The sequence below is a fragment of the Gnatocerus cornutus genome, chromosome 9, assembly GCF_029298725.1.
Source record: "Gnatocerus cornutus isolate USDA-ARS CGAHR chromosome 9, icGnaCorn1.1, whole genome shotgun sequence".
In the NCBI taxonomy this organism is placed as follows: Eukaryota; Metazoa; Arthropoda; class Insecta; order Coleoptera; family Tenebrionidae; genus Gnatocerus; species Gnatocerus cornutus.
The window spans coordinates 4,808,107-4,833,430 of NC_142241.1; the positions used below are offsets into that span (position 1 = coordinate 4,808,107).

General features: G+C 38.5%; 8 protein-coding genes and 1 pseudogene across 12 annotated transcripts in view; 5 read left to right on the forward strand and 4 right to left on the reverse strand.

Annotated features, from left to right (window-relative positions):
* Positions 1–272: 272 nt before the first annotated feature.
* Mul1 (Mitochondrial E3 ubiquitin protein ligase 1) lies at positions 273–1,683 on the forward strand. Of its 2 annotated transcripts, XM_088044802.1 has the most exons (5): positions 273–331; positions 380–563; positions 608–923; positions 971–1,455; positions 1,508–1,683. In XM_088044802.1, the coding sequence occupies exons 2-5, from the start codon at positions 459–461 to the stop codon at positions 1,625–1,627; spliced, it is 1,026 nt and encodes a 341-aa protein (XP_087900928.1). In that variant the 5' UTR covers positions 273–331; positions 380–458; the 3' UTR covers positions 1,628–1,683. The 2 variants fall into 2 exon arrangements, with proteins under 2 accessions (XP_087900928.1, XP_087900927.1); XM_088044801.1 differs by having other exon boundaries at positions 273–563.
* Positions 1,684–1,775: 92 nt separating this feature from the next.
* On the forward strand, positions 1,776–4,025 carry LOC148167994 (uncharacterized). Its single transcript, XM_088044800.1, has 2 exons — positions 1,776–1,976; positions 2,909–4,025. Exon 2 carries the CDS (start codon positions 2,913–2,915, stop codon positions 3,942–3,944), a length of 1,032 nt encoding a protein of 343 aa, XP_087900926.1. The 5' UTR covers positions 1,776–1,976; positions 2,909–2,912; the 3' UTR covers positions 3,945–4,025.
* Positions 4,026–4,272: 247 nt separating this feature from the next.
* Positions 4,273–11,034, reverse strand: LOC148167995 (putative sodium/potassium/calcium exchanger CG1090). 2 transcript variants are annotated; one of them, XM_088044798.1, is made up of 10 exons: positions 10,860–11,034; positions 8,897–9,166; positions 8,549–8,848; positions 7,032–7,173; positions 6,877–6,987; positions 6,428–6,829; positions 6,233–6,379; positions 5,901–6,186; positions 5,724–5,854; positions 4,273–5,671 (listed from the first exon to the last, which is right to left on the reverse strand). In XM_088044798.1, exons 2-10 carry the CDS (start codon positions 9,161–9,163, stop codon positions 5,472–5,474), a joined length of 1,986 nt encoding a protein of 661 aa, XP_087900924.1. In that variant the 5' UTR covers positions 9,164–9,166; positions 10,860–11,034; the 3' UTR covers positions 4,273–5,471. The 2 variants fall into 2 exon arrangements, with proteins under 2 accessions (XP_087900924.1, XP_087900925.1); XM_088044799.1 differs by lacking the exon at positions 8,549–8,848 and having other exon boundaries at positions 4,275–5,671; positions 10,860–11,031.
* A 130-nt stretch (positions 11,035–11,164) lies between these two features.
* On the reverse strand, positions 11,165–11,641 carry SNRPG (small nuclear ribonucleoprotein G). The gene is made up of 3 exons (XM_088045905.1): positions 11,517–11,641; positions 11,319–11,466; positions 11,165–11,264 (listed from the first exon to the last, which is right to left on the reverse strand). Exons 1-3 carry the CDS (start codon positions 11,546–11,548, stop codon positions 11,214–11,216), a joined length of 231 nt encoding a protein of 76 aa, XP_087902031.1. The 5' UTR covers positions 11,549–11,641; the 3' UTR covers positions 11,165–11,213.
* Positions 11,642–11,849: 208 nt separating this feature from the next.
* On the forward strand, positions 11,850–13,114 carry LOC148167997 (zinc finger Ran-binding domain-containing protein 2). Its single transcript, XM_088045997.1, has 2 exons — positions 11,850–11,968; positions 12,025–13,114. Exon 2 carries the CDS (start codon positions 12,078–12,080, stop codon positions 12,702–12,704), a length of 627 nt encoding a protein of 208 aa, XP_087902123.1. The 5' UTR covers positions 11,850–11,968; positions 12,025–12,077; the 3' UTR covers positions 12,705–13,114.
* A 1,966-nt stretch (positions 13,115–15,080) lies between these two features.
* On the reverse strand, positions 15,081–16,810 carry LOC148167998 (uncharacterized). Its single transcript, XM_088046158.1, has 4 exons — positions 16,508–16,810; positions 15,654–16,467; positions 15,309–15,419; positions 15,081–15,229 (listed from the first exon to the last, which is right to left on the reverse strand). The coding sequence occupies exons 1-4, from the start codon at positions 16,808–16,810 to the stop codon at positions 15,081–15,083; spliced, it is 1,377 nt and encodes a 458-aa protein (XP_087902284.1).
* Positions 16,811–18,357: 1,547 nt separating this feature from the next.
* LOC148167999 (transmembrane protein 120 homolog pseudogene) lies at positions 18,358–19,600 on the forward strand (annotated as a pseudogene).
* LOC148168000 (uncharacterized) lies at positions 19,591–22,183 on the reverse strand. Its single transcript, XM_088045996.1, has 4 exons — positions 22,052–22,183; positions 21,626–22,006; positions 21,387–21,581; positions 19,591–21,341 (listed from the first exon to the last, which is right to left on the reverse strand). Exons 1-4 carry the CDS (start codon positions 22,118–22,120, stop codon positions 19,683–19,685), a joined length of 2,304 nt encoding a protein of 767 aa, XP_087902122.1. The 5' UTR covers positions 22,121–22,183; the 3' UTR covers positions 19,591–19,682.
* Positions 22,184–24,642: 2,459 nt separating this feature from the next.
* Positions 24,643–25,324, forward strand: part of LOC148168001 (muscle-specific protein 300 kDa-like) — a 63,873-nt gene continuing 63,191 nt past the window's right edge. For all 3 annotated transcript variants that reach the window (XM_088045993.1, XM_088045995.1, XM_088045994.1), the window contains exon 1: positions 24,643–24,981. In XM_088045993.1, the coding sequence (XP_087902119.1) occupies positions 24,688–24,981 (294 nt within the window). In that variant the 5' untranslated portion in view covers positions 24,643–24,687. The remainder of the gene's footprint in view (positions 24,982–25,324) is intronic.

The following is a 25,324-nucleotide window of genomic DNA, read 5'->3' on the forward strand; positions in this document are numbered from 1 at the left end:
ATTTTTTTATGGCCAATGCTAGAAACGTAAACGTGCAATTTTCTCGTCCTTTGAATTTTTATGTAGAGAAGGTTTTCTTCTGCTTTGGTTAAGATTTTATTGTAAAACAAGGAGTAACATTAAATGCCAAGAAAATTTAATATAAATTGAATTATAATTAATTAGTATTAATCTATAAAAAGTATAAAATATCATTTATAGACCGTGTCGGCTCTGCAACTCTCACAACATTTTTTCCTATTATTTTCAAATTTAAAACACTTCGCGCTTTTCAGTTATGACAGCCAGTGCAACCAATCCACCTAAATTTCTCGTAAAATCACCTAAAATTGTCAGTTTTATTAGCTCAAATTTTGATACTAAAACTAATTTTTATCAGTAATGATTTAACCAGATTACCCCTTTGACGCATAATGGAACTATAGTAAAGCCCCATTCGAAAGTCCGACATAACCACCATGGATTACCTAACGGAGGGCATAGCCTTAGGAGTGGATCTTGTGATTCTCGCAATATGTGTAAAACAATACTACAAAAACAAAAATGCTATGACTATGATACAGGTAGATTCATCTTGCCAAATATCGCCTCTGCATGATTTTTTTAGGGGGCTCCTTACCTCACCATCAACAAAGAATTAAAAGATATAGTAGACACGCATCCTGAGAAAAAACTGTCTTACGTCTCGATACGTGGAACTGTTAAACCCCTTGGAAAACCCATTGTCAGTAGCAACAACGCAAATGTCAGTGGGGTGGTCCAACTGTTGTGTATTAAAGAGCATGTGATTCAAAGGAGCACCACAGGGTTCTGGTCTGATTCTGAACGCGTTGTACAAGAGGTGTACAATGTGATGCCTTTTGCTGTTGCGAATAAGGGGGTACAGGTGGAGATCGCGGACCCCTTATATGCTGATGTTTTAGGTAAAAACCTCAACTAACATCTCCATTATGTAGAAATGTTTTCATAGATATGGATGTAATTTCTGACGTTTTTACTCCCACTGTCCCAAGCATGATGGACCACATTTGGGGCTTTTTCGCCGGGATTCGACAGCGAGGGGTCCAATCAACTGAAAAAATGTTAAGAGAGGGCACTAATATCACTGGAATTGGAGAACTGGTCTATTCCCAAGACTCTAAATCACTTAGATTACAACCACCATCTAACGGGGCCCCCTTTTATTTAACGAACATGCAAGTGACGTCTCTAATTAAGAAGTTGAACCTTTCCAAAAGAAACTACAGACTTTTGTGTTTACTTTTTGGGACTATTGGAATAGTAATTGGAGGTTTTATCATTAGAAAATATTTGAAACAGAAGGATAGGCTGGTGGAGGAGAATAAAAGAAAACGGCAAAGGGACGAATTTAGACGAAAACGGAGACGGGAAATGCGCGATCAGAATCTTCCAGATAGCCAAATTTGCGTAGTTTGTAAAAATAATCCCATAGAGGTAACTTATAAGGTTGACTGTCAGTATTGGCAACTTTACATATCTTTTTTAGATTATTTTGCTACCCTGTGGACACGTGTGTCTGTGTGAAGACTGTTCCATAGATATTTCATCAAATTGTCCTATTTGTAGAGCTACTATTGAAGAAAAATCGGTGGCTTACGTCGCCTAGCTATTTATTTTATTGTTACATGGATTGTTTTCTGGTAGTTGACTTTTCCTACTAAATCTGCAGTTTCTTTCAAACCTATTCATCTATTCCTTTTATATTTTTCTTTATTTTCTTATTGTCTTTCATTGTTACTGGAAAATTTTCATATTCAACTAATGTTTTCCTGCCTAACCTCACTTTTTTACTAGTTCAAGTGACAGATGACAGATTTATGTCAAAATTTCTAACACGTGTCGGTAAAGCAGGTGGCTTCATTCGCCATTTTGAATTGTCATTTAAAAAGCGGTTTGTGTTGTGGAAGACGCTGTAGATTTACCGGTGTTATTTTGAATGAAAATAGTATAGAACGGTAAGAATTTTAATCTAATTATCACGTAGAAACGTTCATTTCACATTTTGAAGTGAATGTAGCGAATTAGCAACAATTTTCGAGCGTAATTTAAAGAACTCTCCCGTGTGCAATTACCGTGGTAATTTAACCATCAACATGATTGTGATGCTGCGAGAATTGTTGAGTTATTTATTAGTTGGTGTGTTTGTAAATAGCTCTGCTAGAAATATCCATCTCACATTCCACGCAACTCAAAACTTACATCCTTTCTGTATAATTACTTGTGGTTCATGTAGACACTCCTCGTTTGTTATTAGAGCGAAATAAAAAAGGGCAAAGGCATTGAACTCTGTCCGCAGTTAGCGAGACAAAAACGTATTTTTATCTTTGTGTTATGCAAGGATTTTTCCTTTATGTTAACAGTTCTTTAGATAATTGGAATTCTTATCGCCAACGGGCGCGCATTTTTTATCTAGGAAAACAAGTTATTTGCAGCGGATATCACTATTTCAACCGGAGAAAATTCTAGGTCACTAGAAACTTAACAGAATCAGGGTTAAATGTACAGACGGCATACTTGACTATTACCGGTGGTACAACCACTAGGTCAATGCCTTCTTTGATATATTTTTACCAGACCTTGAAATAAATAAAAACCTGTCGTTATCGGATATAAACATCTGTTATGTAAATATTCGGAACTCCATACGATAAGTTTCCGCTTATCATCGCACCAAGCCATCGTGATTTTTTTATTATTATTATTATAACCGAGATCCAAATGTAGTTATTACGCTTTACATGTTTGTATTGTCACATCCTTTTTGTGCATGTTGTGGTTGTGGTGGTAGTGACCTCGCCTTATCAAGAACCCATAAGCCGCTCCCTTCCATTCTTTGTGATCGTTTCATTTATCATTCCGTTTGTTACAATTGACTGGCTGCTTCCAGGAAAATGAGCCAGGTATCTACTCGGCGCTCTCGCCGCCAAACCCACGACGATGACTCGGCGTCGTCCAAATCCTCAACACCCAAACCCAACGGCATTGAAGAATCTATCCAAGAAAAACCCCCCAAAGAGCCCACACCAATCCCCGAAGAAAAAGAAAAGGAGCCAACACCAAAGGAAGCAGGAAACGACATCGTACCAGAGGCGAAAACAGTCACGAACGGTCACGAAGAACCTCTTGACACCTCAACAAAGGAAGAGGATCCGATCATTATATCAGATGAACCCGATCCTGAGTTGGTTTTCGAAGAAAATTCTGATCTGGAATCAGGACGTGACTCTCCGGTATTGAGTCGTTGCAAAACAAGGCGCTCACTTACCAGGAATATTCCGACGCCAAAGACACCGAAGTCTTTGGAAGATGAACAACCGGTAGAGGCGGAGCAACGCGATGGAGGGGAAGAGTTAAACATGACGTTCGAATCGTGTTCTACGTCTACTTACACAGAGCCGCTCTCAGAGAATCTCTCAACGAAAGTTGAAGTTGGTAGCGACTCTACGCGTTTAAACTACAGCGAGTCCAATCTGGAAAGCAACAGTTTTTTGCAAGAAGTAAAGAATAAATCGTTCGGTGACACATTAAAGTGTCTCTCGCGGCGAAGGACAATCCGACCAATCAGTGAGGACTACAGAAGGACTATCCTGCAAAATAACTTGGAGAAGCAAGATTTAGGGGCGGCTTATTTCAGTCGAAACTCTGTGGATAGAGTGTCGTTGGTTGGCATCAAAAGGAAGAATTCTGATGATGATGAAGAAGAGGAACTAACAAAGAGGTTTAAAAGTGACTCTCCGGGATTTTTCGCACGTTTGACAAGTCCATTGGCTAGTATTAGAAATCCGTTCCGATCGGATTTGGCTTCGAGCACCCCGAAATTAACGGGGTATAAAGATGAAAATTGTCTTATTGAAGAAGGCGCTGTTAACTCGAAAATGTGTGACGTTAAAGACGGAGAGCGACGTTGGTGCTCAATAATGTAAGAATTTTATGTTATAACGATATTTATGTTTATATCAGTCTGTATATGAAAGGTTCACAAGTACAAAAATTTATTCGTTTGACTTTACGTTTTTACTTTTACTTAATTGATGTATTGTATGACCAATTGAAATAGCAAATTTAAAATTTTACTCAACAATGTATTATCCTAGTGTAGGTAGGTTAAGAAGTTACTCATATAAGTCAGTGTAGAAAATTTTTGGAGAGTTATGTTGGATACATTTTATAAAAAAAAAACGCAAAAAATGTATGCTTTTTTTTCTCACCTTTTCCAACGTTGTATGTACTTTCACGGCATAAGTTGAATTGCAAAAAACTTTCTTTATTTTTAAGAATTTTATTTACATTCCAACATTAAGTGCAGTTATAGTTGATTCTAACGTGCTACGGATTTTTTTGTTTTTTGTTTTAAAGAAACAGCTCACAATCAACGATCATAATAAGCATTTTTTGTAATCGACGACCGAATTTATACTCGTCGATCAGATAAACTTTGTAAATACCAAACATTAACTACAATCATCAAGCATTGATTTACATTTTTTTTCTCCAAAACTACTAATGTACTTTCAGGAAGAAATAATTTTGACTTTACCAAGAAGCATTTTGAAATGAATATTGTATATGCTTACAATATGTGTATTTTATTCTAATTCGTTTATATGTAAAAGGTCCAGGAATTATTGGCAAGTGTTGTAGATGGACAAAAAATATAGCGACCAGTCTTTTGAATTTTTCTTTTCAATTTTGTTGCCAATAGTTCGTGGTTTGTCGTTTTCGACGTTAAAATTCTATAATTATTCTACTCTATTGACCATAAGGCGGTATTATTGTCGTAGTTTCACTAAATTATAGTTTTCATCGACTTGCATTGTTATAGACGAAAACTGCAACCTCTTTGGGTACGATCTGGAAAGGCTACGCACAAAATTCAAAATTTACTTAAAAAAGGTCTTACAATAGCCTCACCGCTCAACAAGAAAAAATCACAGTTAAAATTATCGTCTGAACTATAAACAAACAAGAAAAATACAAAAATAGTATGAATATTTTATAACTAAATAACTCAGTCTTAAAACTTAGGAATAAAATAAAGCTATACATGGGGAATTTTCTTCCTCTGTATAGACCAACATTCGATGTAATATACACTATTGCGGATTATTACTCTACGTATTCATAAGTATTTTGTACAGCCTGCCTGAACAAAATTATCAGCGACCAACACCCAAGGTACTATTGACTTACAATAATTGAACAGCTATGGAAGCCTTTTCTTATCAACACTATAAGAAAAAGCTCAATTACAACTATATTATTGACTAGCCATCATTATAGTTTTTTTAGACACATTGTATATTTTTTACATAACGAATTTGAATTTAAGGACGGCTACTAACAATACTAAACGACTAACATCTAAGTCATACTTTGGGTAACATTTCAAAACGTTTAACACTCTCTTTATAGTATTTTTGAGCAGTATATAAGCATAAGACTGAATAAGGTTAATAGTCACTGGGACATTCCGGGGGGTTAAGATAACCAAAGACATTCAACTCATACATGCTAGCAAACGTGATAAATATTAAATACCAGGCCATTAATATTATGCCGTACTTTCGATCTAATTTCCAACCATTAAGATGCGTTGCTCCCACCAAGAAGACCACCGTAGAAAGGAGAGACAGAGTCGAGTAGGTCAAGCCTAGAAAAGATGAGAACAATTTTTATTGCAGTTGGAAGGAATTCCACTTTACCTTTGCTAATGACAGGAACATCGGAGCCCGGCTTAATAATAGCGGTTTCAATGAACCAGGGAAGTCCTAGACAGATCAAAATATCGAAAACGTTTGATCCCACGGCATTAGACACCGCCATGTCTCCATATCTGCAAAAAATATTAATTCTGGACCTGGATAATTTTTCCAATTTACCCTTCTTTTATCACTGCTATGCTGGAAAGTGCGTCTGGTACAGACACACCAGCGGCTACAAACGTCAAACCCATTACAGTATCCGGAATACCACACGTGGTACCAATAACTGTGATCATCCAGACCATAAAATAGGAGTAGAAGGAAATCCAGAACATTGACATGAAGAAAGTGAAAGGATACCAATTCCGGTATTTTTCCGCTCGACAATCGGGCATTGTTTTTCGGCAAAGGAAATGAATAGGGAAAACTATCACCCACGTCACTTGCCTGGTCATTCCTCCCTCTACAAGAGTGTAATGTATTCTTAAATAATAATGCCACTACAGTACCAGTGGGTTTAACTAAAGGATCAATGGCGTTGGCAGGGTCGTACTCTTTAGGCCTGTAGTAGTCCAGCTGAACAGGGGCGGGTGTTGGGGTGGGACCTCCTCCACTAGCTTGGTTCAAAGCGGGGCCACTGACTTGGTTCTCGTAGCCTAAAGGAGCGGGTACTAACAATAGCACTCTACATACTCATTACCTACCTTCCACGTCAAAACCTTCTTCAATCGCTTGCTCAGGACTACCATAAGTCGGATGTTTACCTTCCTCCTCCAAGGTCTTGTAACTAACCAATCCCGATTTTTCATCAGGAGCTAATTTTTTGCATGGAATTGGAAGAGTGTGCGCCCATTGTTCAAGAACACTATTATAATGAAGCGCAATACAATAAACAACATACATCAGCAACATAAACAGAGATTCCACCCAAGAAATCATCTTATCCTGAATAGTGACAAGCATCACCAGAATTGACACAGCATAAAAGAAACAATCTCGAATCAGTGGCCACCAGTTGAGGTAGATCACGGTTGTCGTGCAAAGGGCACAGACCGATATCACGAACATTATGTTGAAGACGGCAGAACCTATCACTCCGGAAATGCCTAAGAAAGAAAGTTTACCGTAAAAGCAGTAAAAACTTCAAGCTCACCAATGTCATCTTTCGCAAAGAAAACTCCAATGATTACAGTCGCTAATTCCGGAGCGGAGCTTCCGGCAGCCATGAAAGTAGCTCCGGCGACATCGGGTGACATTTTCAGTTCTACAAAGAACCAATTTATTTTCGTTCGAGATCTGAATTTGTACCTTCGCATATTCGGTCCAACGACGCCACGAAATACTCATCACAGACTATTGCCAAGCCGAGGAATGTGTAAATTGCCACTATTATGTGGATTATTATGCCTCCGTGTTTTCGTTGTGTTGGCCCTATTAACGGTTTTGGAAACTGCAAATTAGCGACAGTCATTAAATACATCTTTAACGCAATCAGGAGGTTTTTGTTATCACGTAGGTGGAAAATAAATGAACAAACTGTGGGTGACAAGAAGACGGCGACGTGGAGGCGGTCAATTTGGCATTGCAGTCGCGTTAGAGAGATTTTTCAAACAGAGGAGAATTGAATCAAACTTAATAACAAGCGAAATTAAAACTGAAGCCGCCGGAGCTTAGTTTTATCAGCGCCAGAAATTAAAGCTTTCAGTTATTCAACAAACCCGATCCGATAATTAAAATCATGTTAGTGTCTAAAATTTCAGTATTTTGTGTAACAAAAGCAGTAATGGCGATCTGTTTTGTGTGTTTAAATTAAATTAAGTACAGGAAGATAACATTTTCTGTTATGAAAAAGAAGAATAAAAGCTGGACTAGCATTAAATCAATATTAATTATGTACTGTATTATAAAGGTAGCAAAAATGGTGGATGCGCCGGGTTCCGTTTTATACAATCATCTTCCCCTTACGTAGTCAATTTTTCCCCAGAATTCAAATATAGGAATTTTGTAGCCACAATAAAGCAAGCATTAAATTTTGTATCACCGATATTTTTCCTGGAACGCGGTGATCATAAACATAACATTGGATAAACACTTATGCAAACTATCTTTAAAATTGCAAAGGTTTAGGGTTTATATTATAACAGGGTAACTTTTTCTCATCAAAAACCGAGTTTGATTGAAAAAATCAGAGGCGTTAAAAGGATTAATAACTTGTCTCTCACCCTGCATAATCCCGAGATAATCAGTTAATCAAATAGCTTGTTTGAACAGTTTATATCGATTGTAATGGTTTCGCAGCGAGGTCGTCAGTGATTTAATGGTGTTTCCGATACCGAAATTAGAAAAGAACTTGGAGGAATATAATCTAATTTGACTCGAGGGGTCTTGTGATGTTTGCAATGGTCGATACCCCGATTGAGCACAACTTGTAACCCAATTAGAAATTCATCCAAGAATCGATTTGCTCGTTAAGAGTATTGCAATTACAACTGTAGAAATCAGTTTTACAGTCTCATTTTAATTTAAACAGGCGCATCCATCACATGTTACTTTTAAAAGCAACTCCAATAAACCGTAAACGATGTAATTACATCCGACTTCTGGTGTGTTGACGCAAAAATTGCTATTCCCTAACGAACAATTATTTCCATCAAAAAGCAGTTTTTGATAATCGCGTCCTTTGAACAGACTTCCATCAATTACGTGGAAGATCAAAAGCCATCGCATGTTTGTCTTTATGCTTGAAACAGTGAACAAACAGAGCGACGCTGATGACAGTTTGCTCGGACGAGAATTTTAACTAAAAATCAAACGATTTTCCCTACCTGTATTATTGCCGGATTGTAACACGGTACTTCTGTGGTACTGGGAAGAGTTTGATTCGTAGTGTTAACACCTTCCGCAACCGGTATTGGTTTCACCGCTTTTAGCACTTTTTTCGGTTTTTTAGTGTGTTTTGTGGTTGGTGTTTTCTTGGTTGTCTGTGGTGTTGTTTTGATTGTTTGTTGTGGTGCAGTAGTGCTGGATTGTGTCTTCGTGTTTTGCAAAGTGTTTTTGAAATGGTCAATCCAATCGGTTAAATACCGGTTTTTGTTGAATACGCTTTGACGTCGAAAGCGCTTTAGCTAAGAATTGTGTTGTTTCGTAATAAAGAAACTTGTTGGCGAACTTACTTGTTGTATCGCAGGCGGAGTGCAAGGTGGCAATTCATTTGTCTTGTTCTTCGTCGCTTTTGTTGATTTTGGTGTTGTAGTAATATTTCTCGTTATGCTAACGGTGGATTTTTCCGTTGTTGGTCTTGTCACGACTGTGGTGCTCGATTCTTTCTCCGTACTTTTGTCGAGGAGTTGAGACGAACTTTCAGAGAGAACGTGTATTATCGAATAGATTAGAACGAACACGGAAATTTGGAGGAATTTATGCCGGCCTGTGCGTCTCATGATCTGGGAAAAAAGTAAAATGATCGTATCATCAAAGGTGGCTTCCGAGAACAGTAACACCAACATATCAAAATAATGTTAAGCCTACTTGTTGGATTAATGAGTCTGTTGACAAAATTTGTTTCTACATGTCCTTTATGTGTTTATCATTCGCCAAAGCAAATGTTGATCCCTCATTAAAAACGGATATTAATGAAAATCCCCAATCTGTGTTATATTAACAGAACGAATGCACAGTTGTCACGCTGACCCTTTATCATGATTGGTAGCAAAAATCAATGGATTTCACATTTATCAAGCATTCAACCAATAAAACATTTCGATGGGAAAACTCGCATTTTCATGTCATTAAAATTATATTTACTTTATTGTACAGCAGTTAACTTAGCGTGATGCGTTTGCGGCGTCAGTTAGGCGTCTCCGAAAATTCCAATTTAAAGCAAAGATCCCTTGGTTGAATCGATACCAATATTTACCAACTTAACAAGAACCTTGTTGATTACTAAAAGTAATTCAAGATCTCGGAACCTATCAGGTGTACCCTTCTCGACTATAAGTTGAGCAGGCCGGGAATTGAACATTTCCGACTTTCTCATCCTTTTTCGTCATTCCTTCATAAATTACCGGATGATCTCGCCTTGTGTAAATCTCTTCCGTTTTATCGAGAAAGGTAATCAGAATTTTGGAGACGTTCAACTTGGCAAGTACGTCTCTGCTTGCAGCGTTCACTTTTGATCAATAAACCGAGTGTGTATAGAAAACGAGCCGACAACGTGGAAACATTATACTAATACTTTAATGGAGTTCTGTTTGCGGTAAAATGGGATATGTTGTACAGGAACGGAGTTGATAGATTTCCACCGAGATGTAATTAAGGCGTTGGGTTTCCAGCGCAATATTTTCGCAAGTTCCTTGATTTAATTTTGGAGGGGAGCGACGGGAGATTTGCTAATTAAAACTGTGTTATGAAAGTTAAATAATCTACCTGGGGATTGTGTGCGAATTTTCCTTTTATTGTTAGCGATCGACGAAGCGGAATAAGGAAGGAAAGAATGACTGTCTTCCAGGAATTCATTTAGACGCCCAACGAAATTAAAAGGATTTTCATCGATTTATAACTTTATGCTGAAAATACAGAAAAAGAAGGAAAAATAGCTCGAAAATTACCACCTAATCAAGGTAATTATGTACTCAAGTCAAATAACTGAAAATTTGGAAGAAGACTTCAGACTAATTAGCATCCAGAAGTGCAACAACTTCCTCTTCATAAGCACTAAAACTGAGTGTTCGCATTATTGGAGAAGCGGCGGTGTGACGTGAAATAAAAAGAAAAACCTAAGAGGATCTCTCGGAAAATATAAATTGATTTTCCTCTCGTCTCCCATTATTAAAAATTCTGTTTTGACAGGAAAAGACGGGTCAATATGACATCAAAAAGTCTCTCAGTGTCATCTTTAAATTGTGATTGCTGATTTCGTTTCACATCCGAAATCGTTTTTCAATTTCCAATCGCTTTGAAAGCTCTGAGAAATTGTCTCACAGATCCTACAATGAATCTAACTTATTTGTTAAGGAAAAATTGCCCTTTCGCTCGGAAACGTCACGAAAATCGCATTCCTGTGGGTGTATAAACCGTTCATTTCTCTACCCCGACTTTCCCGGTTGCACCCAATTCGGAAAACAGATAATTATGTACCTGTGTATATCCGTAATGTGGCACTGGAAAACTCGTCACTCGACGGGAAATTTCACCGGGAAGCTGTCGTTGAGACGGTTTTATTCACCAAACTACTGAAACCAATATTTTCCTGACCATGGAACAGTGACGGCGCGCATGCGACATTTTAGAAGCTTTTCATACACTGTTACGGACAAACCGATTCAGGCTAAACAATGAGAATTGGATTTCTTCGTGAATGAAAGAACAAAAGCGACGGCGATAATGCTTTTCTTTTTATTGACCTAATTCGCTTTTCCTGACCCCGCCAATGAAATGCAGAATTGAAATCGATTTTTTATTTACTAAAATTACAAAATATTAGAAACGAGTCTATATTCGATCTAAAGCTTCCAACATTACGATACTGTTGCCCCGGATCACCTAAAACCAATACATAACCTCAAAAAAAAAATTGGAAAAACGGGGAAAACGTACCACCATGCCAATGTTGTTCTTCTTGCCATCTCGGCACTCTTCTATGCTTTCATCGACCACGAGGTTCATGAATGGGTCGAAACCACGCAGAATTCCTACGACTTGCCGGCCTCCGTTCAGTTTGAGGCATAACTTCTTATCCATAAATCTACCAAAAAGAGAAGTTAGCATATGAATTTACAATGACAAAATGCTCACTTTTTTAACTCTGGAGGATGAGCCTTCGACATTGTGTACTTTAAATATTGTTTGAAAATAAATTAACGCTACACGACGTTTGATTTGGAAGTGACAGATCGCGATTCCGTCCTGTTGACAGACTCAACTAAATTCCCCTAACCGAAGTGCGGTATGAGATTGATATTATCAGCGCTTTTGTACTATTTGCTACACTCTTTTGGATACAATTTTACTAAAATAGCCTAGGAAAGGTTTACATCCGAATTAAACCAGAATTTGGAGTCTTCATGTAGCGTTTCAATACATCTTGACAACTAGCGTCCTTTCGTTAGTGCAATATCGAAACCTCAAGGCCACCAAAATCCCTGCTAATGACATTTGCGCCCCTCAATTTTGACGTTTCTCTCTAGTCAACAAAATATCTTTCGTTCCAAAATTTGGACGAAGATCAAGACTATAGTTTAGTAAAGGTAAAAAATATCTCAGTAACAACAAATGTTAACTTTTCCCCACTCGTTCTGTTTAGTAAGGTAGCCTCCATCGCTACCCCCTTGTCTAGTCTAAGCAGGCTCCATCCCCATGGAAGAAGCTGAATTATCGCCGCCCCCACCGCCGTCCATTAAAAACAGTTCATCATCAAACGAAGGAGACTGGACATGTTCCGACTGTGGCAACGTGAATTTTGCACGTCGTAGCAGTTGCAATCGTTGCCACAAAAACCGGGGTCCTACTATAGGATCAAAAAAACGGAAATTAGGTCATGAAATCGGCAAAGCCGCTGCCGAAAAAAGTCGAGGGTTGTTTAGTGCAGACGACTGGCAGTGTAATAAATGTGGGAATGTAAATTGGGCAAGGCGACAACAGTGTAATGTTTGTAACGCCCCCAAGTTTGGGGAGGTAGAGGAGAGGACTGGATTTGGGGGAGGGTATAATGATCGCGGAGTCGTGGAGTACAAAGAACATGCCGATACGGATGACGAATATGACGAGTTTGGGAGGAAGAAAAAGAAGAAAGGAGAGAAGGATGATAAGACTTCAGGCGAGGAGGACGAGGAAGAAGAAGAAGAGGATGAGGATGATGGGGATGGGGATTTGTCCAAATATGATCTGTCAGATTGGGGGGATGCGGGAGAGGCGAATAATAAAGAGAATCATTCAAAGTCCAGGTCGCGGTCGAGATCACCACATGAAAAACGGAGAAATTAGTCTTCAATGTAAATTTTGAATTGATTTTTAGGATACAAAATGCGGCTTTGTATAAATAAGTCAAGCTAGAAACATTAGAACAATTTCCAATGACGCCGAGTTCAAAAAGCTACTATTTCCAAGGCGCCTGTAAGATAACAAGATCGGTATTAATTCTCCTTTGATAAAAAATGTTAGCTGTTTTAATTTAAAACCGTTACTTAGAGAAATGACGGAATAGCGAATGTATAGATCGTTCTTTTATATTTTTTTTTATTTCCTTTTTAACCTGATGAATATAAAGGCCATTTCTGTACTTTAGAAAATAATTTGCATTAACGTGAATGTTTCAGTGACTGCAGGTTTTCACGATTCTTCTACAATAAGCACTTATGTATATTTATGAGAACTGAATAAAAGGTAATAAGATATTATTTTTTAGTTGCTTTACCACATCTAGAGGTGCACGAAAAGTTACCATATATGGTGGATGCGCCGGGTAACAAACCTTTTAAAACAAAATTTTACTATTACGGTTCTTTTTTTATTTGAGAACTGCTCCTCTTAACAACCTCATTTGCAGATCTTTAACCTCTATGTCTACTTTCAACATTTTTTCTTCTCAAGTATTAATACTCCAGTTTGCCGCTCACCAAAGCTGCAATCTCCATCCATTTATATTTATGAATCACTTGCCAATAGATTAATGCCTGTTCCGCCTTTAAATAACTCGTGATGTTAAGAGCCGGCGTCGCGACGCCTCATCATCGCCCTTAAATCGTTTAGAATTATTGGCCCACCTCAGACATCTCAATCGTCCGAAATCACCGATAATCATAAGCATAGCACTCAAGCATCGTTATTAAAAGAAAGAAAAGAGCGCCGTCCGAGCGCTCGTCGACGTCGGAGAGCGTCGAGCTGCCAATTCTAAAATTAAGTTGGTTAAGAAGGGGGTAACGTACAGCTTTGGCTAGTGTATGTCTAGATTTTGCAGTTTTTGGTGTTGTCCACGACGGGACACATCCGTGTGTGTGTTGTACAGCGATTTTTGACGGTAATTTCGGGGGTTGATTCGTGGTGGAAAGTTCTCGAATTTTTTATTTTAAGCTGTGACCAGTGGAGGATTATTTTAAAGTCTTGACATAACATTGCAAAAATACGAATTTTAAAAGTCAGAAATAGAGTTGCGGGCTAAAAATATAGAAACTTATTTCGAAAATAAATTTTGAGATGTTGTGGGCGAGTAGACGATTAAGTGCCGATTGGACAATTGTTACAATTTTATGGATTGAGAACGATGATTTTTTAAAAGTCGTCAGTCAATAAGTGGCTCAGCGAAAAAATATACAAGAGATGTTGAAAGTAGACTCTTAGTGCCGTTGGTAATAAAGAAACCGTTGCGTTGGTGGCAATTATCATAAAATATTTTATAGACACCTATAGTCCTTCACGTCGACTTTGATGGCGGTGTCTATAAAATAATATTTGCAAACCTGAAATTAATTAAATTGATTTTGCTGTAATTTTAATAAGAATCATAAATACTTAGTTCGTTTTTTATCGCATGTTAAATATAGAGACATGTATACAAAAACATAATTCATTCATTTTAATTTCCCGTTCTAAATGTTTCTGTTAGTTGGCAGTTACATGCATATTTTGATATTTTCCGAGATAAATTATCCGTTCAGATATCTTGTACGTACGTGGGAAAGTTGAAAAGTTTCCAGAAATCGTGAATTTGAACTAGAAAAACACGTTGGTGAAAAGTTTGATTATTCAATACAAAAAATAATTCAAGCTCGGCTATAAAAAAGTAATTTTTAGAAGATTCTGAGCCACCTCCGCAAACGCTGTATAAATTTAAATTTAATTGCATAGTTAATTTAATTTGTCGTAAATTGCCGAAAAAAAAGCCTCAGCCTGACACTCATAAATTGGTGATTTTACAATTGCCTACTGACTATTTATAATCGATTTCATTTCCGCTAGTTTCCAATAAGCTGGAAGGAAAAACAAACTTTTGACTCATAGGAAATCCAAATATTTATCCTTCGCTCGTGCGTCTAGTGTTAATAATTTTTCAAAAACCCCGACTCAAACTCTGCTCTATTTTTATTCCATTTGTTAATCGCACAGTATTCCACGTACCAAGAACATGAATAAACTCGACAAATCCTAAAAATAGGACGTCTCTGACCTTAATTTCACAACACGGATTTGCATTCGCGAAATTTCCTTCCTAAGAAATCACGCCGCTGCCGTCACAAATCGCTGAAACGCTCTTTTGTCTTAGAACCGATGTCCGTTATTTGTTTGTGAAAGTGTATAAATGTCTGGCCACGGGGGCCGCGGTGGGGGCGGCAAATCGCCGCACCATTTCCGCCCACCGTCCCCTTACACCCATTCGCCGCCACCGAGACTTGGAAGTCCCGGGATGAACATGTTTGGCAACAGGCTGCCATATATGGCATGTCCTAGACCTAGGTGGCCTTCGGCGATGTCTCCGGTTCCTCCGGGATTTTCGCCTCCCCCAGGACCCAGACCTTTCAGGATGCCCATGCACCCAGTAAGTACAAGAGTGACGGAGTGTTTATTGGGTCAGTAGCAATAAGAGAATAATACATGAAAAATGGAGAAATGAGGGCAAAGCGGCCGGCTTACTCTTGTTTCTGTCGGAACTGACGAAAAGTGCGCGTCGGTTTCTTTTGATTTTAACTCCACTGAAGTAACTTCCTGGGAACAAAAAGGTGTTTTAGGGGAGCCTACATTATCACAATTGAGAATTTTCCAGTTGGTTTATTATTATCGCCGTAAAATATGATCCGTGAGATTTAGAGTCCATAAACTTTAACGACTCGGAACATAATAGTACTTGATTTAAATAATCAGTTATTTTTATAAAAGTAATGCCTCAACACTGGTATTAAATTTAACATCTTGAAACTATGCATAAACGATTTTTCTCACCTCCGTTCATGTCAGTTAGAAAATTTTTTATTGCATAGGGTACATCGTACAGTTGGTCCAAAATCGATATAGAAGAAATTTTAGGGGGCCCTTTTACAAAAACGGGAATCAGACTCTGTCTTGTTCGATCATAGGCTGATTCAATCAACGGACATGATCCCGTGACCACAATCAAAGTATTGTCTTCGTCGGTACTTTCAAGGACGTGTTTCACACTTTGCATGAGAGGCGAATATATGTCATTAATATCACTGAGCTCGCCACCCAAAACAATCATCAGGAAACCATCTTTCGTATCTTGAAGATTAGCTAGAGTTTCTTTAACCACATCGAAAAGGGCATTTTTTGATATTGTTCCTAGTTGCTCGATCAAATCATTGTGAGGACGCTTGTTCTGATCGTTCTCGAACAGCTTTCCAAAGAAAGTTAGTTTTATGTTGGCTATAACTCCGAAGATATCCCATCCGGGACCCGGAGTGTCTTCTTGAAGACTTGAAGGGTCTGGATACTGTCGCTTGGGGGTCCTTTTTGTTCTGATTTTGAACACCTCTGTGTGTTCAGGTTGGGTAATGAAATTAGACGCTGACATGGAACGACCTCGTCTAGGGTTGTTGTATTGAACCTCTAGGTCTTCGGAAGATTTCTTGAACCTTAATCCATTGCTAAAAGTGTCGTTGTCAACGGAAGCTACAGCGGTAGTCATACCCATCACATTTCTACAGAAAATAATTAACGCGAAAATGGCACTTTTCAGGAGTTGTTTACAGTCGCTGTTCAAAGAAACGGAAGAATCTTCATCTTCTGGAACACAATGCTAAAAGTGGGTGTGCCACAGAAAGCTCACTCAACAGTACTTTGACTCTAGTTTTTTCTTCGAACTTCAGAAGTTTCATTCCGGAGTCTTCATTATAGCTGTCCTTGGCACTACTCTTTGCTAGAAACAACACAACACTCATTTTTTTCTCATCTTCGCTCTTATTAATTTTAACAAAAACTAGAAGAATAATAAGCGTGCAGATGTGACACATTGTCACTTTTGAACAACATTCTAGATCTTGCTTTTGTTTCAGCCGTCCCCAGCACCTCGCGGCGCTTCCCCTGAGTACTTCCGCGGCATCCACCCTTACTCCCCCACTCCCGATCATTTCCGTCCTCATCCTTTTTCCCCGGATTTTGGTCCCCCATCTCGAGAATTTGAGTATGTGGGTGTACCTTTGGAACCACCACCTCTACCCCAAAACTACGAACCCGACGACGAAGAAAGCGGCCCCTCCACCGCTGAAATCATAGCAAATCAGTCTCAGGACTACATCGATGAAAAATTGGCGGAATATCAAGCCACCATCTACCAGTTGCAAGGTAAGAAATCAAAGTCGCTTTGGCAAGGTCTATTTTCGCGGTCGACTGTACGTTACGTAATAAATGGAAGAAAAAAAATCGAGAGGTATTAAATTGTCTGGACCACCTTGAAATGGGTTGTTTGCGTTGATGCAAATTGAGGACTTGTGTGGGCTTAGAATTGCACATCGGCGATATTAAAATCGGGTTTTGATGTAAAGGAGGTTGTTAACCCAATATTTTTGAGTTTTGGCAGCAGATGATGTCTAATTTTGTTGTATGATTGTAAAGGTTTCATTTGCGTAAATATTTGGAATTGGGACTGGCTAATTTTGGGCCCATTTTTTTCTCACGACTGAAGATGTGTACGGCTAGTGAAATATTTGTTAGTCGGGAAAGTAAGAGACCGACAGACCAAGCGATCGATCTTCAGTCAGTTCTAGTCTAGACTAAATTCTGAGTTGGCACAGAAAACATACTAAATCAAGTTCTTTGGACTAAAACATGCTTAAGCAAGCTAGAATAGGCTACTTAGAGTAGGTAGAGCCAATTAAATCAAGGCAAATCTAACTAACCATGACGGAACTACAATGCACTAAAAATAAACCTAATTGGAGTGAAACCTAAAAAATATCTAAATTAAAATGAGTCAGACTAAGGATAAGACAGAATGGTCTCTCTAAAACTAGTCAAAACGTAACAAATTAGGTCTCACCCAATGTTTCATTTCAAGTAAATTTAGACTTTGTCAAAATGTATGCCAAATTTAACTAATAACTCGAATTGGAACTAATTTGAACACAACTATTTTAAGTCAAATTTGACTAAATTAAGTATCTGACGTGATTAAGTTTAAGATCTTACTAGTTTTTCATTTTAATATTGTCAAATTTTTAGCTAACGAAGAATCTTAGAATTCCTTGTTTAAAAACGAAAGAAATTGTTAGTGCTTATGGACCAGAAAGCCTGTAAGACTTTGTAAGAATCAGAGAAACAAAAAGAAATTTGTTTATATAATAAGCTAATAATAATTATAAATAACCGACACTCTCAATAAAAACCAAATCGAATTGATTAAACGCCTGGTCAAGTTCATTATTATGTAAATTCCGCACTGAAACAGGTGCACGTGCGACAACACATCTCATGACAATGACGTAGATAACACTATTTTAAGCACAATCAGTAAAGTTACTTCTGACCGTGGTCGAACTCGTTAATAAATTCGCATTTTTGCAATTTAGAAAACATGCTGATTCTTCATTTTGCCGACAACCTTCAAAATAATTCAACCTATTAACTGCTAAATTATTTAGTATTGTTCGCTCTGAGAAACTTGCTTTGGTATGTAACGAATTCCAAAGTTCATTTGTCACCACAACCAATCTGTGTTCTCTACTAGCCAATCGAAAATTAATTTCATATCCCTCGATAGTACCTTGTGCTCTGATACCTGGTCATTATCAAGGTAAACACACAGTTCATGGAGATAATCCAAAGTACACGACTCTCGTTTGCCCCACTCGTTTTCTTTATAATCGCTTTTTTATTAAAAGTTCAGTAGTCACAATGACTGATACGGTGATGGACGAGTGGCGTGAATTGAGCGAGGATTTCAAGAAACTTGAAGCTGTTAATAAAATTTACCATGAGAAACTTCAAGAAGTTGACAAGTATCAAAAGGAGTGCGAGAAGCAAATTCAGCATCAGAAGTACCGTATTAGTGTCATCAGCCAGACAGTCGGCAAAAAAGGGAAGAAGTTCGATGAGCTCAAAGAGGAGATTCTAAGACGAGAGGTGCAGTTAAATGAGATTCAACAAAGCTTACCGAAAGAAAGTGATAATTACTTGAAGGTCATCCTAGGAAACGTTAACGTCTCTATTTTGAATAAAGAAGAGAAGCTTAAATACAAGACTGAGTACGAGAAATTCAAGTTAATTATAAGTATAGTAGCGTTCGCGCTTGCCGTGTTAAATCTAGTGTTTATAAGTAGAAGATTCGAACGGCTCTACTTGTTTCTTCTAGTTTGGTACTACTTTACTCTGACTATTCGTGAAACTATACTAAAAGTCAATGGGTCCAGAATCAAGGGTTGGTGGAGAACCCATCACTTCTTGTCCGTGGCTACTGCAGCGATACTTCTAATCTGGCCCGAAAGCGAAACTTGGAACCAATTTAGAACGTCCTTCATGGTGTTTAACGCATATTTGAGCGTGGTGCAGTTCCTACAATTTAGATATCAAAAAGGAGTACTCTACAGATTGAAAGCCTTAGGAGAACGTGATAACATGGACATCACAGTGGAAGGATTTCATCGCTGGATGTGGAAAGGACTCAGTTTCTTGTTTCCTTTCTTGTTCGTTGTTTACTTTTTTCAACTTTATCTAGCTTACAGCCTGTACATTTTGAGTGATGTGAAAGGTGCAACGTGGCACGTTTGGATTTTATCTTACTTGTTTTTTACGTTATCTGCTGGAAATATAACGACAATGATATTGATTATCCCTGATAAAATAAAAAAAAATGTAATGTTAAAATATCAATTGCTGAGTCAGCGATTATGGAATTCTCCCAACGACAACAAACTTAAATAAAGTGTTAATGTACACGGAATTGTTTTATTTGTTTGTAGTTCTTGTCATTTTTTATGAGTCACTAATTTATCTAAATTTTATAAAAAACAAATATCTCTAATTTAGGTCGTTTTTATTTGATGCCGTTGTCGATAAATCCTCATTTTTTGATTCTTCGTCTTTTATTTTTGGCTCGTGTTCTTCTTCATCGTCATTTTCTTCGCTCTCATCCGTCAGTGTCATCTTAATTTCGTTCGGCTCTGTATCTTCCAATCCTTCAGTACTGTCCGTAGTACCATCGTCACCATCGATATCACAGTCGATCATCTCAGCGTCCTCTTCGATTTCTGTTTCCTTGAGTTTCAACTCTATTTCTTCCTCTATCCTCTGCAAATCGTCTTCACTTATCTCGGACAAGCGTTCCTGCACCCATCCTTGATCTACTTCCTTCTTCACTTCGGAGTTAAAACTTCGGACAAGATCCAACGTCATCTTTGCTCGTTTTTGAACATTCTCAACAGGGTCTTCTAGTAACAGCTTCACCGCCTTGACGAAGTCTTTAACGAGCATCACAAGAACACCTTCTAAGTAACATTCTTCTATTTCTTCATCTTTGACGGAGAATATCACCATTTTATGTTCTTTTCGCAAGTTTTCTAAAGTATCCTCCGCGTAAAAGTTTAGATTGTCTTTAGTTACATCGTCTGCTTCGTCTTCATCGGTGCCATCGAGCTCTTCCTGTAACTTCTGGTTGAGTTTGGAAATTTTTACCAACGCCTCAGCAGATTCTTTAGATGTGATGTCGATGAAATCTCTTAAATATCTTCCTTTTTCGTTGTCATTATCATTGTCATGGTTCAGTGTAGGTGCAATTAATTCTTCGATGGCGAAGAGTGTCGTGTATCTATAAAGATATTTCTCATCTCTGGCGAAGGGTTGGAAAATTGGGAAAAGCGAGTTTTCGGCCCACTTCGTTCCAAATTGTTTTACTAAAAGTGGTAAAATCAGAGGTGCAGTTCTTCGGATTGCATAAATAGAATCATTTAGTAGGTATTGGTAGAAAACCAACAAATTTCTGTCGAAGAATTCGCTCGAACTGTTTTTACTAATATGCATCAGAGCTAGAAGAAGGTTTCTTCTAGTTCGCCAGTGCATTTGTGACTTCTCCAAAAGATTCTGGAAGACATCTCTGATTGATTTCAACGATTTTGTGATATCTACGTTTTGGGGAAGAAAATTCAAATTCTTCAGCATGTTTTCTTTAAATGGCATGTACTCTTCATTCTCCAAAGCATCAATAATAAGAGGTAAAATGTTCGCATTGAAGCACTCATTGGTAAGAAGACCGCTTAGCGACAAAATATTTGTTGATAAGGCAACTCTGACTTCTTCGCTTGGATCCCGTAGCAGGTAATGAATTTCTGGAAACACGTTCTCTTCAAAGAACTTTTCAAAGATGTTTTGACACTCTTCTTGGTCTTTCTTGAAACCTTCAAGTAAATTCGCAGTGAGACTGAACACATTCTGAGCCGCGAAGACTCGCACTTCTGTTTCTTTATCTCTGACGCACTGGTTGTAAATACTGATGATTTCAGCACGGTTTGATTCATTGGTTTGGATTTCGTGAATTTTTCTCGCGACTGCTTGTCGAACTCTCCAAGAATCTTCTTCGCTTAGCATCTTGAAGGTCCGCAAGAGGTAGTCGTACACTTCGAACTCTTTCAAAGTTTTAGCAATCGCGATCCCGACGTCTACTGCTAAGGTCCTGACAGAGTCCTAGAAAGTTCAATTGACAGAAAGAAGAAGTGAGGTTGAGCTTACTTGGTCGTCTTGCGCTAAATTATCATAAATTGGTACAAACTCAGATTTGATCTCTTCAACATCGAGAAATGGAATTAGATCGACCAAACTTGTGGCAGTGGAGCGCCTCACCATCGGCGAGTCGTCTTGTATTAAATTCCTGAAATAATTTCGTAGCTCGTTTTGTTTTTCTGGTGACATCTTCGCGTAGCAAATCTAGAAGAAGGTGTTAACATGTAAAATGCTGAAGTGGTACCTACAGCAATCAAACATCCTGCGGAACATTTCGTGGTGAACCAGTCGCTTGTTATCATCTTTTCAATGAGGGTAAAAAACGAAGCCTCGCATTGTTCGTTGTTCAAGTTATTACAAATTGATTTCATTGCTTTCACCGCTCGCTCTCTTACGAAGACTTCGTCTTCACACGCCAACCTTACTAAGATATCCAATAAAATTCCTACGTGGTCGTTTCCTCCAACGAATGGTACCATTAGTTCCAGTTGCTCTGCTAAGTTGAAGGACGTTTCTTCAGGCATAGCATCCACGCAGTTGATTAGGCACGGGATGAGCTCTTCTCGTGTTCGTTGGACACCTATGGAGGCGGCCAAGGCTGGCAGTCTTTTGATGGCATCAACTTGGATCTGGAATTGTCACTGAAGAGATTTTGTGTTTAAAGTAGTATTTACCGAGATGTTGTCTTCCATGAGGGCATCTTTAAACACCTCAATTTCGTAGCTGCTATCCGCTTCTACCATTTTCGTGTTTTTTTCGCATTAGTTTCGACTGAATGGTAGGTTCGTGATTTATTATCTTATCGTTGGATAAGATAGGATTTTTATGTGATTATTGCTAGAGGTACAAGGCGGGATTTTTCTAACATGACACGTGGACTTGGACTATAAATTTTCAGAGAAAGTAACTGACGGAAGAAGGATTTTCTGAACGGTGTTACCAATTTGTTAGTGCAGTTCGTATTTAGATTTAATTGCATAATCGTTAGTGTAGGGAACACTTGTCATTTGTTTTATATCGTAGCCTCAGCTGTTCAAACTTGTCGTTGAAGCAGAAGCGATCTATTTTCAGTTTGCTTGTTTGATGTTTCATAATTGGGTGTTGGGCTTCCTTATTGGTTTCCCACAAGGGTCTATATTGAGGTCCGAGTTTTGTATGAGAATCATACAGTTCTGGCCCACTTTATTAGTGCGTTCAATGCTTGTAGGGAACGCAATCCGAACTTTGAATCTCCTGGTGATATAGTCTGGTGGTAGATGGCGTGCAACTGTAGATCGTATCGTGTTTCCAACTCGTTAATCTCTTTGATCTAACTACTCTGTATGCATGCATTTGTAAAAAGTCGTTTATTTTACATTCGAATGACAGTAAAATATTAATAAACCGAAGCATATGAAGGATGAATCAGCCGCAGCTGAGTTCACGTTTATATTGGTCAGTTACATAATTTTTGTCACGTAGATCCAAACAAATCAATTTGTATTCAGACAGTGTATTTTCGTCTTTCACAATATCGACGAAAATAAACACTATCGATCCGCAGAGTGGCACATAATTAAAACGCCACTAAGAAGATGGTTTTTTAATTAATTAATCGCACGAAAAATCAGAGAGCATCGTTGTAAAAGCATCGTCGATTTAATTAGAGAGCCTGACAGAGTTATAGAATATAACCAACGCAGCCTTGACACCGTTGCTCGCTCCGGTCCAACTTTCACTCTCAAAACTGCCCAAAATCCGGTGACGTCATCTATAGCGTGCTTGCGTGCACGATGCGCTTTTATTTTGGGACTTTTCTACAAGAAGACCCACCACTAGAGTCGTTCACCTTTTCCGATGCATTCGCATCGATTTTCCATTTTTCATTAGTTGACCTACTTGTGTATCGAAAGCACATTTCCGGTTATGGGATTAGCAAGGGACCGCGAACGCACCTTTGGGAAACTCCCCTGTTCTCATCGAAGGGGTTCTTAGTGGGTCAGGGGTGATCTTAACCGAAGAGATCAATATAGAAATTGCGTCAGTGTATTGCTATTTTTGGGATTAACGAAATGTTTACGAAGGGAAAAATGCAAATAGACGACTACTGCTGGTATTTTTACCGTTGACGAGAATTATATAATTGTTTTTTTTTTTTGTGGGAGAACTGGTTTTTAAGGATCATCAGTCACTAAGGCGCGGTGGCGTTTATAGTAAAAATCCACAAGTGCATTGAAAGCTGACCTTCAGGTGTGAAGGTGATGCGAAAATGCTAAACAGATGCGATAATTTTTTTGTTTCTTAATGTTTGGGTCGTGTCGAAATGGGGAGGGTCTGACATTTTGATTTGTAGACAGTTGTAACTTTTTCCAGGTTTGAATTGACCTGAATTCTCAAAATTTTCGGAAAAAGTGAGGCAAGAGATAGTTGCACCAAAAGGAATTGGAAACAATAATTTGGAAACGTTTTATCTCGAGTTACATTTGTAGTGGTCGCGATTGTCGGAAAAGAACCGAAAAGTCAACAATGTATTGTCTATAAAACTATCAGCATGATTGATAAATTGCAACATTAAATCCATTAACACACACCTTGAAGCGATATCAAGCGGTTACGATGCATTTCTGCCTGTTTTATAAGTGTGTGAAATTGCTGGTTTGATGATTTTGAAAAGTTGTTGCGGCGCGACTTCAAAGCAAAAATTGTCAAGTTATGTAAAAATTACGTGGATTTAGAGATGCTTCCGTGAAAATAAATACTCAGTTTTAAGTTTTTCAAAAGATTAATTTTTGAGAGACAAAAGTAGCTATTTTTCAGTTTTCTATGATACAAGATCAATAAAAGATAATAAGAAACTTTTATTCTTATCTTATCCACAATTTTGTAAAATATGTTCTATTTATATCTGCTTTTACTATTATTTACTAACGCCCTAATAGGCCAATGCGGTGTCCAATAATACGGTTTAATTGGCTTATCTAAAGGTTAGCGCATTACAAATAAATTACTTCTTTTTGCGTAGCGAGCGTTCCGAAATGGGGTCAGTTAAAAAAAATGGCCCCTTTGTATGATTTTGTTGTAAATTTTGGGTCCTTAAAGTTTAATTTGATAAAATTATTTAGTAAACTCGCTTTTGTTTATATCCCTTCGACTTCGTCGTCTCCTCGTCGAGTCCATCCGACAAAATCCACTCTTTCCACGGTGCCGTGGTCTCGTCCTTCTACTCATGTTCACTTCAGTATCGAACGGTGTCGCGCCTCGCAACAACGCAAACTCTACGCCAAAGTAACTCTAAAGCACCGATGACAGATGCGTGGTCCAAACCACCAGTATGAGTGCACCCAAAAAAGACGTCCCCGAAGGGCCAAAGCGCCCTCCGGAGAGTCCTTCGAAGCTTCGGGATCGCGTTAGCTTCTTTGAGAAGGTGTGGACCGGCGGTCGCTCGGGGGTGGTGGATGCGGTGAGCACCGTCGACGTAGAGGAGTTTGAAAAACGTCTCGCTGAAGAACGGGCGAGGAATGTGGAGAGGAGTTGTCTGGAACAAGTTTCTTTAAGACATACGCCTACGAGTTCACCAAGACGGATTCTGCACCGCCAAGAAGTGCAGCCGGATGGCAGCATCCAGGCAAGGGTTTGGGGGTGACAGCCTGTTTACGTCTCGGGGAAAGATTGATTTTTTAAGAGGGTGGGATTTTTTTGGAAAAAAATCACCGGTTCTTGGTGCACGGTGACGTCATAACTTGTACAATCAATGGTTACACCCACGTGGCGCAAATGGGCTGTGAGATCTTGATGGAGGGTCAGGTTGCGGCGAGGGTGCAATTTTGGGAAAATTAAGGGATAGTTTGGTATCTAGTCGATATGACATCAAATATGCAGTAAGTCCATACCATATTGGGGCACTTGAGATCAATAACGAAGTCATGACTTTTTTTAAGATTATTTAAGACTGGTTTACTTACCGAGTT

Excerpts from the sequence above, each read along its gene's own strand:
- Mul1 (XM_088044801.1), top strand. The coding sequence starts at position 459 with ATGGATTACCTAACGGAGGGCATAGCCTTAGGAGTGGATCTTGTGATT. Across the intron at positions 564-607 it reads ATGCTATGACTATGATACAG|GGGGCTCCTTACCTCACCAT; the intron begins GTAGATTCATCT and ends TGATTTTTTTAG. Across the intron at positions 924-970 it reads CTTATATGCTGATGTTTTAG|ATATGGATGTAATTTCTGAC; the intron begins GTAAAAACCTCA and ends ATGTTTTCATAG.
- LOC148167994 (XM_088044800.1), top strand. The coding sequence starts at position 2,913 with ATGAGCCAGGTATCTACTCGGCGCTCTCGCCGCCAAACCCACGACGAT.
- LOC148167995 (XM_088044798.1), bottom strand. The coding sequence starts at position 9,163 with ATGAGACGCACAGGCCGGCATAAATTCCTCCAAATTTCCGTGTTCGTT. Across the intron at positions 6,380-6,427 it reads AGAAGGTTTTGACGTGGAAG|GCTACGAGAACCAAGTCAGT; the intron begins GTAGGTAATGAG and ends CCGCTCCTTTAG. Across the intron at positions 5,855-5,900 it reads ATAGCAGTGATAAAAGAAGG|ATATGGAGACATGGCGGTGT; the intron begins GTAAATTGGAAA and ends TATTTTTTGCAG.
- SNRPG (XM_088045905.1), bottom strand. The coding sequence starts at position 11,548 with ATGTCGAAGGCTCATCCTCCAGAGTTAAAAAA. Across the intron at positions 11,467-11,516 it reads CATCCTCCAGAGTTAAAAAA|ATTTATGGATAAGAAGTTAT; the intron begins GTGAGCATTTTG and ends TCTTTTTGGTAG. Across the intron at positions 11,265-11,318 it reads AGAACAACATTGGCATGGTG|GTGATCCGGGGCAACAGTAT; the intron begins GTACGTTTTCCC and ends TATTGGTTTTAG.
- LOC148167997 (XM_088045997.1), top strand. The coding sequence starts at position 12,078 with ATGGAAGAAGCTGAATTATCGCCGCCCCCACCGCCGTCCATTAAAAAC.
- LOC148167998 (XM_088046158.1), bottom strand. The coding sequence starts at position 16,810 with ATGAGGACGGAAATGATCGGGAGTGGGGGAGTAAGGGTGGATGCCGCG. Across the intron at positions 16,468-16,507 it reads AAGAAAAAACTAGAGTCAAA|CATTGTGTTCCAGAAGATGA; the intron begins GTACTGTTGAGT and ends ACCCACTTTTAG. Across the intron at positions 15,230-15,308 it reads CTCATTTCTCCATTTTTCAT|GTCTGGGTCCTGGGGGAGGC; the intron begins GTATTATTCTCT and ends GCATCCTGAAAG.
- LOC148168000 (XM_088045996.1), bottom strand. The coding sequence starts at position 22,120 with ATGGTAGAAGCGGATAGCAGCTACGAAATTGAGGTGTTTAAAGATGCC. Across the intron at positions 22,007-22,051 it reads TCATGGAAGACAACATCTCG|ATCCAAGTTGATGCCATCAA; the intron begins GTAAATACTACT and ends TGACAATTCCAG. Across the intron at positions 21,582-21,625 it reads CCGCAGGATGTTTGATTGCT|ATTTGCTACGCGAAGATGTC; the intron begins GTAGGTACCACT and ends ACCTTCTTCTAG.